At 39.2% G+C, this 17,789-nt stretch overlaps 2 protein-coding genes across 2 annotated transcripts in view; both read left to right on the top strand.

The window, feature by feature from the left end:
• Positions 1–1,451: 1,451 nt before the first annotated feature.
• LOC134227358 (uncharacterized) overlaps positions 1,452–17,789 on the top strand; it is a 62,508-nt gene continuing 46,170 nt past the window's right edge. Inside the window, exon 1 of the mRNA XM_062708770.1 lies at positions 1,452–1,869. The gene's annotated coding sequence lies outside the window, so the exon portion shown is untranslated. The remainder of the gene's footprint in view (positions 1,870–17,789) is intronic.
• LOC134223123 (uncharacterized protein K02A2.6-like) lies at positions 12,065–13,633 on the top strand. The gene has a single exon (XM_062702261.1). The coding sequence runs from the start codon at positions 12,065–12,067 to the stop codon at positions 13,631–13,633; it is 1,569 nt and encodes a 522-aa protein (XP_062558245.1).

Below are 17,789 nucleotides of genomic sequence, written 5' to 3'. Positions count from 1 at the left end.
TTACGCCACAGATGCGGTGTTTGTGTCAACTATCACAAAGCAAGAAAAAAAACTATTAGGGTGGTCTTCTGTTCGAGTTACCTTATTTTTTTTAAATTATAAATAAATACATAGTAGTGGTCGAAATGTCCGTATTTGCCAAGAGATTTGTACGATCTTATGAAATAATATAATCCCGTCTACTCTGAAGTTCCGTAGCACTATTAGGGATCACTAATACTGAGCTCAGTTTCTTCGCACTAATTTCAATATATACTCTTTATCAATGGTACCGTCAATATTGAGTAGAGATTAGCTTACTGCGAAATAACTTTTGAAATCTTGAAATCTTAAGTTGTATAGAGTGTGAATCCCCTCAGCCCGTTATTGAGGGCATATAGTGTGATGTTTTCGATAATAAACAATGTGGGCTCGCTTGGCTGGATATACAACAGTAAAGCACATGTGACGATTGGGCAAACCAAGCATCCGGAAAATATTCAATTTGCAAAAAAAGAGCTAACCGCGGTTGAGGTTGGTACTCGGATTCTGATGGCTTTTCCGCAAACGTGACCTTCAAGTGGTCTTCTTGTGTATTATCACACCTATCTAGCTAGAGAGTAGGAGGTTGATGGTTCGAGTCCCTCCAAGACACGTGGATTCTGTTTCGCAAATTTCATATCAATTTGTCTATTTCAAAACATGTGCTGTGTCAAGATATTTAACAGAAGAAAAAAATATTTTCGTACGGCCGAGTTGCTGAACAATATGCAATTAGTAATTTTACGTTATAATCGGAACAACTGCTAGTTTGAGATTTATTCTCAAAACCCAACTGGTTCACTAACTGTTTAGTTTCATATACGGAATAAGTAAAATAAATATTTGTTTTTTTGTCTATATTCAAATTTGCTTCTTCATAAATATACAATCATATTTAGATTTTATTTAATCAAAAAAATATTTAGAGTTTTTTATAGGAATGTCTTCACTTGTTAAAAGACTTGTAATTTCCAAGATAAGCATTTCAACATGAACAGTAAGACAGTCTGCAGCAAAGTTGAGTCAAATACAAGTCACTTAAGACGGTAGAGGTTGAAATCCGCATCTGTAAAGTTACAATCAAGTGGTGGAATTAAACGGGATAATTGTAGTGGAATGTGTTCACTTGACAAGCGATGCTTCCTCCTTATAACTTTATAACTTATTATTGCGATGTGATATTATTATTATTAGGTAGAAAATAGCGCGACATAATACAAAGACGAGTGGCACCCTATTTCCAACTTCAATTCCTCTCATAGCGACCATAGCAACGGCCTGCTGAGAGTACGTATGTATAACACCGTGATGCGACATTACAGTCGCATCTACGGACGCGCTCGCCAACTTAGATGTCCATTCTAATCTGCTACCGAATCCGCCGTTTTTTTATTGTGTGAATGTGTGAATGCTCAAACTGTCCCGCTGCGGTTCGCGACTCAGTTCAGCATACTGTGTCGGCTCGCTTAGACGCGTCAACGCTGGCTGCGCTGGTCGTTCGTTGGTCCCATCCCGCATCGGTTCCGTGCGCGCTTTCCGTAGTCTCGGCTCATTCAAAGTAGTGATTCGTATCGGGTAGTGCGGCGGTGAAAGGTCAACAGCGACTTCTAGCTGTTCAATGTTGTATTGCAACATAATCCATTCGAATCAGTAAAATTATGCTATATGTTTCGTGATTTATTTACGCAGTAACGAATGCTGATAGTTGCACGTGTTGGTTCCCCCTCGTGTAAATGCGCCAGTTGTCGCTTTTGGGCACTTCATACGTATAATTGTTGGCGTGAAAAAGCGTGCAAATTGGCAGTGAAGCAAGTTGAAGAAGAATAGCACATGTTTTGGTTTGATGAGGTAATGACCCCTCCCTGTCCTAGGTTTTCAACATTTTCGTTGTTTGAGTATCGTGGTCAGTTCCTTCGAGCAAGATAAATTGACTGAGACATTAGTGGACAACAGAGGCTACCCTGAGACACCGAAGTGAACGGCTTACAGGCGGTAGGCTAGATAGAAGCTATTTTTAGTAGGTCTCTCAGTGAACGACGACGTTGAAAAACGGGTTATTTGTATGTGTAATATTTGTAAACAGATATGCGATCCAACGCCAACGCTTGTTAAAGGATTGCTGAAATTTTATACGAAGCCTTCGTTCTAATACCTAAGGGGACCGTACGGATGGTTGGTGTTAATCCAAACCGAACCAACTTACATTTTTTAATTTCAAGAATACAGGTTTGTTGATTCCATGTGATATGCTTATGAAAAATTGATTTATCGCAGTCTTACCGAATAGTTGAAAATTGTTGGCTTTAATTTTCTCTATCGTTATTTAAATATAACATGTTTATAAAAAACAGCCTAGCCCCTTTGTGACATAATGTCGACCAGATATGAATTTTACATTGTGTTAGAGATACGCTGCGTATGTTCTTTATGAGTAAAATAGATGTGGAAGTAAATATGTGGACGCAGCACAACAAAGCTCGCTCGCTTACGCTGTACTGTAACCGTGCCGTGCCGCAGTCGGTCAGCAACACGATCTTAATGCATGTATAACGTGAGAGACCGATGACTCCTCTCGAACTAGAAGAGAAAGCAACAATGACTTAGTTTCTGTATAGTGTGAAAATATTGGTTTACTTAATTCGTGATCCAAATAATATTGTGCAAATAATGGGAATAGAAAATTACCTGTTATCGGGACGAAATATTACCTAGGCTTAGTATAAATAGTATAAGCCACAAGCATTTTCTTCAAGCAGAGTCAAGTAAAAGACACTGAAGCCGGCCTTAAGGTTGAGGTCGACACTTAATAGGATAATGCAAACTCGTCTTATAACAAGTAAGAACTGTATCGAAAATAAGTTATCAACTTTCAAAATTTTACTACTCAAAAGATCATGAAAGTATTGGTTTGTTTTATTCTGTATTCGATGTATTCATATGTTAAGTTTCAAATCAGTAGCTTTTTGTTTGTTGAAAATTTGTTGTTTTCGATGAATCGAAAATTGAAAGTGATATTGAAATTTGAGTTTTGGGCACATGGCTTCGTAAGAAGGTCATCGAGATGAATAATTTGACCAAGCGTCTCGCTATCCATCCCACAAAGGTAAAAAATAATAATCTACATGCTTGAGGAATACTACACGTTCGCTAACCTGTAGAAAAAAGAAAGAAAATCAAGATCAAGTGACGGAATTTGGACCAGAAAGTAATCGATATTATAAAACGAAGCAATTTTATGCCTTTTTGTGACAAAGAGGAAAAGACTTTCAAAATTTTTGGAATAGTGCAATATTTATTCAGTATTATATTCTTTTATAAAACTAACCATACAGAATTAACATATATTGCTAGAATATTTTTTAAAGTTTTTAAAATCCATCCAATTTTATTCGAAAAAAAAAATGTAGATAACTTATTTCCGATACAGTCCTTACAACTATTACTTCAATACATTTTTATGAAATAATTAAATCGGGATTCTGAACAAACGAAGATCTACAGATCTGGAAGAGATATACCGCCACCGAAGAGCTGAACTACTCATCACATATTCCAAGTATTTTGTAAGAAAAAAACATTTCCATAAAAATGTTCGAACTATTAACCCATATTTATTTATTTATTTATTTATTTAGTGCTGATCCATCTGACTACAATGTCTTAATGAATAAAATACTCTACATAACTAGTCATAACACACGATAATTACACCTACAGCAATGACGAACGATAAATCTTCTTTTTAAAGCGTGTGCTTGTTTGGTTAAAATCGAAAAGATCCTCAACTACCGTGAACGTCCGGATCATCGACGATAGTGGCTCATTGTAGCCGAACGCCGTTCGATGGAACCTGTCCTGTAGCAGTGATCGTTGCCGGAGAGGACGTTGAATTGCGCGGAAGTCCAGAAGCGCAAGCAGCTGCGGAGAATCAATTTCGTTGTTCAGCACCTTGGCAACGAATGTTGCCTGCTGAATTTTTCTTCTTCTTTCAAGGGTGTCCATACCAAGCAGTTTACAGCGGTCAGGGTAAGCTGGAAGATTCAATGGGTCACGCCAGGGCAAACTACGTAATGCCAACCGAATGAACCTCCGCTGAACACGTTCAATCCTTAGGGACCATGATACATCATTTGGCGTCCAGATAACAGAAGCGGTCTCAAGGATAGGTCGTACATGCGCACAATACAGAGACTTCAAGCAATATGGATCGGTAAAGTCTTTGGCAATTTTAGCAATAAAGCCCAGCTGACGATTTGCTTTGGAGATTATCGCTGTATAATGAGAATTGAATGTCAGCTTTGGATCCAACATGACTCCTAGATCGGAAATCATCTCAACTCTTTCAAGTATCGTGTCGTCTATCCGATAATCGAACAATATTGGCTCCTTCAATCGATGGAACGTCATCACGGAACATTTCGGAACACTGATAATAAGTCGGTTCCGATGGCACCAGGCTACGAACAGATCCAGCAAACTCTGTAATCGGTGACAATCATCAGCCGATCGTATCACCAAAAAAATTTTCAGATCGTCTGCATAGATGATTTTGCAATCAAGTCCTAGTTTTGCAGCGACATCGTTGAAGTACAACGTGAACAACAAAGGGCCCAAGGTGCTTCCCTGGGGCACACCAGAACCACTGCAGAAGGACGATGAAACGCAGGAATCAATTTTCACTCGTAGTTTTCTTCCAGTTAGGTAAGAGCTCAACCATGATGCAAATTTAGTGGAGATACCGAGACGAAAAAGTTTGATCAGCAGCATACTATGGTCGATCTTATCAAAGGCTGCTTTCAAGTCAGTGTAGATAACATCTACTTGAGCCTTGCTTTCCATGGCATTCACGCACGTGTTAGTAAAAACTAACAAGTTCGTAGTGACCGATCTTCCTGGCATAAAACCGTGCTGATCGGTTGAGATGTAGTTCTTCGATTTACTAAGAATCACCTCACTGACGATTATTTCGAATAGCTTGCCGGGGTGACCACGAATGTTGTTAGGCTAATCAAGTCCAATGGAACGTCTAACGAGGCGGATGCAGCTTCGGCGTCGGTGGCAGAGCTTTGATTGAATACGGATTCAAAAAATCTTGCAAAGAGTTCACAACATTCCGCAGATGTTTTCGCTTCAGCGTTGTTATATACCACATTCTTTGGAATAGATGAGTTTTTCCTTTTTTTTTTATTCCTTTATTTATTTGGTAGGCACTCTGTGTTACTTAACCGCTACTGTGCCGAGATCTACTGTGGTATTCTGCAGCCAGAATCCACAAAGAATCTATTTTTAGATTATTCATTGTTGTTAGATTCATTGTTGTTGTCGTTGCTGGTCCATCTCGTCCTGAGTCCATTGTGTTCGTTTTGTCCATGTCGTGTATCCAATGATCGTTGCATTGTCCGGTTGCCATTTATCCGGGTAACGTTTGGAGGAATGCCTCCGAGAAGAACAAGTTGTCAGTCGTCATCAGGCAGCCGTGACGGTGAGGCGTGCACCCCAATACGCCACCGCATAGGCTGCGCATGCGGCGACTGACGAAGGTTTTGGTGGAGGGGCTGGGAATCGAACCCATGACCATTCGCTTGAAAGGCGAACGTGTAGCCAACTACGCTACGGGACCCCCACTAGTTTTTCCTTTTACTGTTGACGAACTTCCAAAAGCTTTTGGGATTACGCTTGAGATTGGTTTGCACTCTCATTACGTGGGCCTTATACAAATCCGAATTCAAGCTGCGGTAAGCATTACTAGCACATTGGAAACGAAGTTTGCTCTCCAGAGACCGTTGGGCACGATGCTTTCGTTGACTGGTATTTCTTTCGCGTTTCAGCTTTCTAAGTAACGAGGTACTCCAAGCAGGTGACTTTGGGGGCCGCTGAGCAGAAACATTGGCTTGCAACCATTGTTGAACGATATTCCTGTTTATAGACAAACAATACTTTCGAAAGTTCCGCCAAGAATTCTCTGTAAATTCCAAAGTAATTCCTCCAGGAGGATCTTCAACAAATTATTTCAGAAATTGTAATGTAACAATGTAATTTCCAAAGGAGTTCCCAACGATATTTCTGAAGGAATGACTAAAGTAATTTTCGAAGGAGTTCGTAAGCTGATTTTTGAAAACAAATCCTGATGTGGAATTTCCGGAAGAGTTCCTAAAGATATTTACGAAGGAGTTCCTATAGTAATTTCCGAAAAAAATTCTAAAGGATTCGCCGAAGAAATTCGCAAAGGAATTCTTGAAGGAACTTCCTACGGAAAGAATTTTCAGAATAAATTTCCGTTCGAATTTCCGAAGGAATTTCTTTTTAAAATTTGGAAAGAAATCTAAAGGAATTTATGGATCAATTTTCTAAGGAATACAATTTCCGAAGAAATTTCTTGAGGAAATTCCGAAATAATTTCCGGAGGAATTCTTGAATTTTGGAAGATTTGCTGAAGAAATTTCCGAAGGAATTTGAAAAGAAATTTCAGAAGAAATTTTTCAAAGTTTTCCCTTGGGAATTTCCGAATTTGAAAAGAAATTACAAATTTTTCAAAGTTTTCGCTTGGGAATTTCTGAAGGAATTCCTGAAGGAAATTCCGAAGGGTCTTCCTGAAATTCATTTCTTGCACTATTGAATGGAGTTTTTGGATTTATTTCCAGAGGATTTTTCATCGAAATCCTTGAAGAATATCCAAAGGAAACCCCGGAAGAATAACTAAAATAATTACTGGATGAATTTTCGAATAAATTTCTGGAAGGGTTTTTGAAAGAATTCCTAATGGTATTTACGAATGAATTGCTAAAATAACACATGGATGCATTTTGCAAGAAATTTGGGGAAGAATTCTCAATGAAACTCGTCACGGAAATTCCCAAGAAATTCCTTCAATTCTCGAGAATATCCAAAGAGACTATTCGGAAAAGTTTCTGGAGAAACATTTCTAAGAATTGCTAGAGGATTTCTCAATAAATTTCTGAAAAAAATCAAAACGTTCAATGTCTTTGAATCAAAACTTTTTAAAGCATTTCACGAATTATTTCATGAAAAAAAAATCCATTTGAATTTCTGAAGGAAGTTCGGAAGGAATTCCTGGGGGAAATTCGGAAAGAATTCTGAAGAAATTACTGGAGCAATTTTCTAATACATATCTGGAGGAAATTCCGAAATAATTTTCGAATGAATTCCTGAACGAGTTTCTGAAAGATTGTCCACAGAAATTTCCGAAGGATTTTTTTAAAAAATACCTAGTGTTGGTGGTGCTTTTCTCGCGCATGTGCAATAAAAATCTTTTTCTTCTAAATGCTGATTAGAAATTTGGAGACAGTACTCGTCGATAGAAAATGCTTCCGCACGCGATGGCATATGAGCAAGTCAAACCACCTTCCTTTTGCCAGTGGAGATATATCAGCTTCCACACTGATATTCTTCCCTCCCCCTTCAAACGGGAGCTTGGTAGAAGGAAGGTCGTGTGATATGTGCCATCACAAATATTGCCCTCCTCTCGCTTTCAAATCGACTTCTATAAAAGCATTCTTCATGCCTGCCGTATCCTAACGGAACTATCAATTCTGTACTTTCGCCTCTAATTCTACCATGAATATGTACGTCTGAGTTTGGAAGATGATATTAGCATTTCCATATCATTGTAAATCGTTTAACTTCACGTAGAAGTAATATACTCAAATCATTAATTAATGAAGAATTTGCCAAGGACATTAAGATGAATTTCCAGGAAACTTCGATGAAAATTTCTAAGAACCTACAGGCAATATCGAAGAATTTGTCGAGTAAGTTATATTCTGCCGAGTAAATGCTAAATTGTTTCCCGATAGGGATAGGAACCAGGGCCCAACAACATACTGTTCCCGAAACATCATTTGTTCGAGAATCCGACAATGAAAAAATACAGGAAGGTGGGTAGACTAGATCCCTCCCTTCTTTACCGAGAACCAAAGAAGATTTGTCGCCTCTGACCCCGAGCTTCTTGAAAGGAGGCTTCCGAGCTTCTTGGAAGGAGACTTCCGAGACTCTTGAAAGGAGGCTTCCGAGCCTCTTGATCGGAGGCTTCCGAGCCTCTTGATCGGAGGCTTCCGAGCCTCTTGAAAGAAGGCTTCCGAGCCTCTTGAAAGGAGGCTTCCGGAAATTGTCATTGTCAACTATTTCAATCTTCAGTAATAATGAAGCTTCATAATTGTTTCAAACTGTAGCGTCTCTAAATTTAAAAAGTGAGAGAAAAAAACGCCGCAGTTTTAAACTAGAGAAAATCGACATTTGATCAACCCAAATTAGAAATAAATTTATCAGAGTCGATAAAGCTAACCAAAATCTACTTATAATTAATATCAATTCGTTAACTAAGTAGATTGCAGTTAAGAAATCGTTTCTGGTTTCAAGGCTGTCTGTCAAGTAATGCATGGTCTTTAAGAAAGCTACACTTTAAATGTCAACAAGACTCAATTCGATTCCTTTCTCCAGAAATCGCTGTACTTTACTAACATCAAGTCGTATTGAAATCCAAAGTTTATGATAATAAAGTTGCGCAAAAAGGATCTGCTAACACTGATTCTGAACGATACTCATGCTATTATTTTTACTACTTTCATTTTTGATCAACCCTTCAAGTGACTTCGTGTAAGTGTTCACTTCTAAAGCTTCTTAATACATTCCCCAAGATATATAAAAACTGCAAACAAATGAGTTTCTTGCTGCTACTTTAATGAGAGGTGTATGGAAGTGTTTTAATTAGTTGCTTTCTCAATCTCATACATTTAATTTCTTGCAATTTAGTTCGCCACGTTATGTACACACCCAGCGCCGTAGCGTGGGGTTGGCCGGGTTGGCCCCCGCCAAGGGCGCCAGCCACTAGGGGGCGCCGAAATCAAGAATTACGCTATTAGAAATTTCGTTAAGGTGCCAATTGATAACAAACCGAATACAGATTTGAGTAAACTGAAGAAAACAAAGATATTGGGTCGTATGAATAAAAAGTAGTAAGTTCAACTTTACTACATTTTCAGTAGTAAACGTCACTTGTGGAACATGTTCGTATGAATAAAAGAGACTTTACTACACTATACATTTCGAACATACTACAAACAACTGATTCGGTATGAATAAAACAAGAGTTTACTACTGATTTCTTGTAGTCTGCTCAAGACGTTGCTTCTCATGTTTCTGTTATAATATTACCGATTATCACCTTGCATTACATATTCTTGGATTCAACTATGTCAATCTGGCAACACGGAATATAATAAAAACGCGCAGTCTAATTCTATACTCTTATAGTAAAGACGTACTTTTCTCTGTATCCGAAACACCAACAAAACATGGTGTCAGAGACGCTCATAAGAAAAAACCAACAGTAGCACTGAAAACTTGAATTCGTAAAAAAAAAAAAAAAAAAACAAGTCGCAGTAGCTGAAACGTGAATGGAAAAAAATGCCATCCGATGACGAGTTCGAAGACTCCGTGGAGAGTGATCTCGGTGGACCCAGTGTGCGGAAAAATACGGCGATGAAACTAACCTCAACCTCTGCAAACGTAGCCGCTGCAGCAAGTTCCGTCGTTACGAGAGTGATAAACAATAATGTACCGTTTCCCGAACCACTTTCTTTGTCGGGAAATGTTCGTCAGAATGTGAATGATTTCATAGAAGGTTTCGAAATATATCTAATCGCGTCGGGACTGGAAAATCAGGAAGAGAGAGTGAAAGTGGCCACATTCAAAGCGGCTCTTGGGCTAGAAGCGAGGAAAATTTTTAACAACTGGCCGCTCTTGCCAGCAGAAACAAATAGTGTAAGTGCTTGTATGGAATCGGTGAAGAAATACATGGTGCCCAAAAGAAACGTCAAACTCGCCCGGTATGAGTTTTGCAGTGCAAACAACAAGTAGCCGACGGTGCTGGTGATGGTGAAACGATGTCACAATTCATCAATAGAGCCAGGGCGCTTGTTAAAGATTGCAACTGGGGTAACATGGAAGAAGAAATGCTTCGTGATATCATAGTGGCTGGTTTGAGGACACTCGGCTGAAGAAAGCGTTTATTGATAAACCAGAGCTTACTGCTAAACAAGTGATCGACCAGTGTATGTCCGAAGAGGCTACAAGGAAGGAGCTAGAGAAGAATAAATGGATGGAAGAGAAACACGTTGTAAACAAAATATATAGAAAGCATATGAAATCGAAGCTGTGCTCTTACTGTGGGAACGAGTATCATAAGAGTTTGGCTGATTGTCCTGCTCAGGGCAGTGAATGTCGCTATTGTAAACAGCGGAATCACTTCGAAGTCATGTGTTGGAAAAAGCGAGAAGATATGGAAAGAAGAAGAAAAATGAGAAGCAGAGTAGGAAGAATAAGAGTGGACGATTCAACAAAAAAGTGCATACGATTGGGGAAGAAAATTCCAACGAAAGCAGCACAGAAGAAGAGTTGGAAGAAGAAGTCATAGACTCAATCGAATTTCTGTACAGTGTGGAACAAGGACATTCTGGACTCCTGAAGGCCGACTTGACCTTTCTGGACAGTGGAAATCATTCAAAACAGGTCCACTGCATTTTGGATACAGGAGCTTCGTGCAACGTCGTGGGCCTACCGTCGCTTTTGGAAATTCTGAATACGAAATCAATTTCCCTCGATAGAAATCGAGTTATCCTGAAGGGATTTGGCGGCTCTTCGATTAGCACTGTAGGAAGAACAACCGTCGATGTTCGACATAAAGGGAAACTATATAAGGCCGTGTTCAACGTAGTACAGTTTCCTCAGATGCCAATCCTATCCAAGCACACATGTCTTAAGCTGGAGCTAGTTAAACTTTGTATGACCGTGATGGAGCAACAAGAAACAGAGGCCAGAAATATTGTGTCTCGATTTTCGACTGTATTTCAAGGCTTAGGTAGACTCGAAGGCGACGTGCATCTCGAGGTAGATTCATCCATCAAACCAATTATACAGACTGCTCGCCGTATCCCAGTCACAATGCGGGAAGAGCTCAAACAACAGCTAGACGAAATGGAAAAAATGGAGATTGTCGTTAGGTGGAAGAGCCCACGGATTGGGTGAGTAATCTTGTCCTTGTGAAACGAAGTGGTAAAATTCGAATATGCATAGACCCAATTTTATTGAACACCGCTCTCAAAAGACCGCATTACCCAATTCCCACCATAAATGAACTATTACCAGAACTCTCAAATGCTAAGATTTTCACTACAGTTGACGCTAAATCTGGTTTTTGGCAGGTAAAACTGGATGACGAGAGCTCAAAGCTGACCACTTTCTGGACTCCATTTGGGCGTTATCGTTGGTTGCGAATGCCGTTTGGAATCTCGCCCGCGCCAGAAATCTTTCAACGAAAGTTGCACGAAGCAGTTCATGGCCTTAAGGGCGTGCGTGCATTGGCCGATGATATTCTTATCTTTGGATGCGGACAAAGTACAGAAGAAGCTATGGTAGACCACAACCGAAATCTGCAAGCGTTTCTAGAGAGGATGGCGAAAAAGAATGTAAAGCTGAATAATGAGAAGATTCGTTTGTGCCAGCCCATGGTCAAATTTTTCGGACACGTGCTCACTCCCGATGGTGTTAAACCAGATCACGACAAGATTCACACTATCAAGGGTATGGAAGAACCTCAAGACGAAGCTGTTCTTCTTCGACTCTTAGGAATGGTAAAATACCTAACAAGTTATCTTCCTAAATTAGCCACGGTAGCCGAACCACTGAGACGCCTGACTAAGAAAGATAAACCATAGATGTGGGCTTTGGTGACGAAGGCACCGGTACTGACATATTTTGATATTCGAAAAGACGTGACCATTCAATGCGACAGCAGCAGTGTTGGGCTTGGAGCTTTCCTTCTCCAAGGCGGACAGCCAGTGTGCTATGCTTCAAAATCGCTTACACCAACGGAGAGGCGGTACGCACAGATAGAAAAAGAGACGTTGGCAATACTGTACGCATGTCGTAAACTTGAATTTTACATAATTCGAAAAAAAAAGTAACTGTACAAACGGATCACCAACCGCTATTAGGAATTTTCAAAAGACCTCTGACCGAAGCTCCCATGAGACTGCAGCGGATGCTTCTCGCCCTCCAACGATACAAAATCACATTGCAGTTCAAGCCAGGGAAGGAAATTGTGATTGCGGATATGCTATCGAGGGCAGCTTTCGCTGCAGGAGATGGTACGAACCAGGATATTTACGACATCTACACGATAGATATGGATTTTTCTTTCGAAGAGTTTGAGCAAATAAACGTGATGGATTATGCCCCGATTTCGGACTACCGGCTGGATCAAATACGCAAAGAATCTCATCAGGACGAGGATATCCAATGGATAATCCGGGCAATCGTGGAAGGATGGCCCAGCAGACCACAAGAAGCACCGGACCGTGTTCAAGTTTTTTGGAAATACAAAGACGATTTGAGTGTTCAGGGTGGCATTGTCTACAGAAACGATCGGATTTTAGTTCCTTCGAATCTGAGGTCAGAAATTCTAAAGCGTTTACATGCTTCTCACTCTGGAATTGAGGCCACAATGAAGCTAGCTCGGGACACAGTATTCTGGCCGGGAATCAACCGCGACATAAAAGAACGTATTCAGAATTGTAACATTTGCATCAAGTACTCCTCCAGTCAACAACATCAACCAATGCAAACTCATCAAATTCCAAATTATCCGTTCCAAAAGGTTAGTATGGACCTATGTGAAGTGCATTCTGGGGACAAGAAACACGTATACTTAATCACAGTGGACCATTTTTCGGATTTCATTGAAGTTGACGAGCTGAAACGGGGGGCAACTGCAGGTATCGTCATTGAAAAATGTCGACAGAACTTTGCGCGGTATGGTACACCAATGTACGTAACGACGGATGGTGGTCCGCAGTTTGATTGTGAGGAATTTCACAGATTCGCTGAAAGATGGGAATTCAACCACACCATGTCGGCCCCTTATCACCCACAAGGGAATGGTAAAGCGGAGTCCGCCGTGAAGATTGTGAAAAGACTGTTAAAGAAATCTTTGGAGACAAAAAGTGATTTTTGGCAGTCACTTCTACAATGGCGGAACATACCAAATAGCTGCGGAAGCTCTCCAGCTCAGCGAATGTTTAGCCGGCGTACGCGGTTCAATGTCCCTATGGCAGATGGTAAATTCAACCCAAAAATACAGGAAGGAGTGAAGGAGCAGATCAAACAAAATCGACGACATGCAAAATACTACTACGATCGTACAGCCAGGAACCTGCCGACTTTGGAAGTCGGGCAGCCAGTATTCGTGAAGAAGAAAACATCGGATAGCACCTGGAGTGAAGGCACCGTTCATAGTACTTTCAATGATCGTTCCACTGTTGTTGATGTGCAAGGACAAAAATATCGAAGAGACAACGTCATGATTAAGCCGGCGGGTATTAGGAGCGTTGCCGGACGATCACAGGAATTTATGGAACGCTCGGCTACACCGGAACCAGAGGTAAAGCAGCAAGCCGAGGAGTCTGATACTAGCGCGGCTACCAGTAACGATATTGTCAAACCTACACCAGAGACGGCAACAACATCGACGAAGCACGACCGTCCGAGACGTAATATTCGGCAACCAGACTGGTTTAAAGATTATCAAATGTGTTGACTTTTTATTTAGTTTTTATTTGAAGGGAGATGTTATAATATTACCGATTATCACCTTGCATTACATATTCTTGGATTCAACTATGTCAATCTGGCAACACGGAATATAATAAAAACGCGCAGTCTAATTCTATACTCTTATAGTAAAGACGTACTTTTCTCTGTATCCGAAACACCAACAAAACAGTTTCAAATGCAGATTATTCATCAGAATCGAAGCGAATCGGCTTTGTTCTTGAAAATAGAATTCCAATTTAGGGAAAACAAACAAAACAGACATGTTTTTTGTTGATTAGCCGCAAAAAATGATGAAATCATCATCGTCATCATGGGGTCTATTTTGTTTTGACGTTTCTCCGTGTAGTAAATGGTAGTAAACTGTAGTAAAGGCTAAGTTCGAATGTAGCATATTCTATAAGTTCGAAAATATTTTTATTCATATCAAACATGTAGTTTTCTCTGTGGACTTTATTTTTGAGTAGATACTACAAGCGCTGAGTTTTGCTACTTTTTATTCATACGACCCATTATTTATGTCTATACCAATATGTTATCTAGATGGTTCAAATCAAATAAGAGAGATTCTAAAAGTATCTTATTCGTGAAAATTATTAGGTTTGAAACCCACATTGTGAAATCGGTTATTTATTTATTTATTGATTTAAATCAGTAGAACTGTGATTAAAGAACACAGTTTTGCTGTCCAAAATATGCTGAGTACAGAATTGTCAAACCGTGTGAATTTTGCAATGACATTTTGCTCCCGTGCAACCCATCCAGCAAAAGATGTTCCGGACAGCGACAACAACGACAATCCTTCACAATATTTCTCTGTACTGCCCATAAATTCATACACCCAACCGGCGGATGTTAGATTTTCTTACAATTCTGTATAAGAATCTACCAAAACCTGTATAAGCACAGGACATATGCAAAATTGTTAGATTCTTATACAAGTATTGTATAAGAATCTAACAATTTTGTAAGCCCTTCTAACAATATTTGTTTGAGAGCTTACATTTTTTGTATAAGAATCTAACAATTTCGCTTATGTCTAGTTCTGATACAGGTTTTGTAAGATTCTTATACAGAATTGTTAGAAAGCCTAACAACCGCCGGTTGGGTGTAACAGTCCCATGTAGATAGGAAATCAAGCAACCATGGGACTGTTATGAATTTATTGGCAGTGTAGTTTATAATCTCTTTTGTAGCTTTCTGACGATTTTGATAGACAGGAGGAGCTGCATTGTGGGATTTTGGCAACTTAAAATTCAGTATCAGCCCAGAGTTTTATTTTCTTAGTTCTCTTACTTTCTATGACAATTCAGAGGTAAGATGGCGTTTCCTGCCTTCAACCAATCTACTTAAAAATATAGGTGTTCTTGATTCCATTAAGTTCGATGGCGACCATCTTATTGGAGTTAGATTTTATTGTCCAAATTGATCCAGTAGTATGGTACAAACCCGTCGACACATCCTCATCAGAGTTAGATTTTCTTGAAACGTCCCGAATACGTCCGATAGCGATTCCGACTTTCACCCGTCGCACTTCAGAGCTAGATTTTCACGCTTTTTTTATAATTTAGCAATCTGCTTCAATCATATTCGAGCATAAGTTTCAGAGGCTAAAAGGACCCGTGGAGGAAATAGTTATTCAGGGCATCGCGTTAAAATTGATGATTGTGAACATCTGAAAATTTTGTTTGATGTATACTGCCGTTCTACTCATAATTGTCCCATGTACATAGGAAATCTCAGCAAACATGGGACAAATATGCGTATAACGGCAGTATATGTTTCTTAAGCCCCGCCTTTCCGTGTTTTATTTTGTGAATATCCGTAAAAAAATTGAACTTCTATTTTGGGAATTTAGTATAATCCATGTAGACTTCCATGTATAAGTGCCGCTGAATATTGAATGTTTTCCAAGTATCTGATCATTACTTCTTTTAGGTAGGTAATATTCGATTTGTTCTTTTAATGTTAATTATTGCACATTCTTTTTGGTAAGAAAGGGGCGCCTAATGAACTTTCGCCAAGGGCGCTGGGAGTCCACGCTACGGCTCTGTACACACCAATTTAGTACACACGTTATGTGACGAATGAGGCAGCATGCTCTCCCTGTTCATGCCAATTCGTCAAAAATAAAAACGCGCTAGAGTTACAGTCCCAGTTCCTGAGAAGCTATAGTCAACAGAAGCTATAGTCAACGCCCATCATTGGATGACTACCTAGATGGCGTAGATTCTGTAAAAGAAGCAGTCCAGCTTGTAAATGAGATGAAGCATGTCCATGCACTGGGTGGATTCGAAATCCGAAACTTTGTCTCGAATTCATTGGACGTTCTTCGTCAACTATGAAAAGGGGCCTGTTCGAAGATGAGTCGCTCAACTTGGACGGATTAACAGAGCGTAAAGAATGTTTGCAATCTTTTAGGTAAGGAAAGTTTGATATTTAACTAACTCTTTAGTCTTTTAGTCTAAGGAGGGCCCCATGACCTAATGACCCTTTCGGCCAAATGACCCTTCCCCTTTATGATCAGTTGCTTAGTGCTACAAAACGAAGTGAAACGATAGAAAAGGTTAATTTATTACTAATTTACAAAGTAAAGTTTTCAGATTCAATATCGAATGTCACCGTAGCGTATGCAATTAAACTTTTATTTTCACTTTTCAAAATGGTTGCTGAATTCGGTTGTCGGCATCCAAACATGGTCGTTTGTTAGCATCCCATTTTCAAATGTATCAAGGCCTTATTCCAGGTTATTAGCCACGCTGTGAGCGAAAATACAATTTTTAAAAACTTGGTTAAGTTGTGAAGTGAGCCGTCGTCCTCTGGGAATATGATATCTGGGAGAGTTACCAAAGGCTTTTGGTTCTACCTTAACTCTAATTTTATTATCTACTTACATACTATATATATACATGATCAGGTAACTATCGAGAGGTAAATATTCATAATTATTTACATATCGATGAGCTGCCTGGTTTTCATTGTCCTGATCTACCTTGACGGGTAGATGCTTTGAGACAATGTAGTGTTGATCACCACAGTTGATTATACAATCAAGCCATGTGAGGAATTTTAAATTCCCCACACGGTTTTCAAATTCTCCACAAATTCTCCAAAAAATTCTCTCAAATTCTCCACATAAAAGTTCAAATCTATCGTTATAATTTTCGTACAATGCTAAAATTAAAGTTGATTGTTTAGCATAAGTAAGCAAACGATCTACGGATGTTTCATCCCCATGGGTCTTGTGGATCTCTCAATTCGTGCTCTTGAAAAATCACTAGAGAAAGTAGATGGCCGATTTGTGGCTTTGTTGTATAACCACTTAAAAAATGTATAATAGAATTAAAATTTAAATAATTACATTACCATTTACATAATAAGCCTTGATATTTTCAGACATTACGCCGTCAGCTCATATTTTTCAGTTTTCAATGATTTTTTTTGGTTGCCGACAATCGGTTTTCTAAACGGCATAAAATCAACAATTAACGAAATTATTAAAAAAAACCCAGATTAATCCACCTAGCGGTGATGGTGCCTTTCTCGTTCGTTCAAAAGGTTTGGAAAAATCTAAAATAACACCAATATGTGGATTGGTCTTATTTTTCATATTTGTTTATATGCATAAAAAAAATTCTCGCCAAAGGCAATTTGTTGCAAACAAATCGGATGAGCATAAGAGCAAAAATGGCATTTTATTTTGTAGTTCTAAAATAAGTATTTTCGCCATAACTTTTGACCCAATTGTACGATCCGTCCAAGTTTCTATAGGAAACAATGGGACAAGATTCTGCGTCGAATGCAATCTGTTGCGAGCGACCTGAGAAGCACACACATTGCACATCAATCACAGTAACTTATATATGACCGGATTCAGTCACAATATGGTTACTGCAACCAGATTTGTTGAACTTGTGTTGCTTGGGAATAGATGAAGTATAAGTGCTAAAAAAGTGAGCTAGACTTTTTTGAACTTTTTCAACAATAAATAGTAATTTTACCATAATTTCTAAGCCCATAGTCCGATCTGGCCAATTTTCAATAAGAATCAATGAGACATTCTGCGAGCAAATCGGTTGAGAAAAAGTACCCGAAAAATGAGTGACATTTTTTACGCGATTTTTTCGTAGGATTTTGTATTT

Source organism: Armigeres subalbatus, chromosome 3 (genome assembly GCF_024139115.2).
Source record: "Armigeres subalbatus isolate Guangzhou_Male chromosome 3, GZ_Asu_2, whole genome shotgun sequence".
Lineage (NCBI taxonomy): Eukaryota > Metazoa > Arthropoda > Insecta > Diptera > Culicidae > Armigeres > Armigeres subalbatus.
This window is presented reverse-complemented; position numbering and strand designations above follow the sequence as displayed.

Excerpts from the sequence above, each read along its gene's own strand:
- LOC134223123 (XM_062702261.1), top strand. The coding sequence starts at position 12,065 with ATGAGACTGCAGCGGATGCTTCTCGCCCTCCAACGATACAAAATCACA.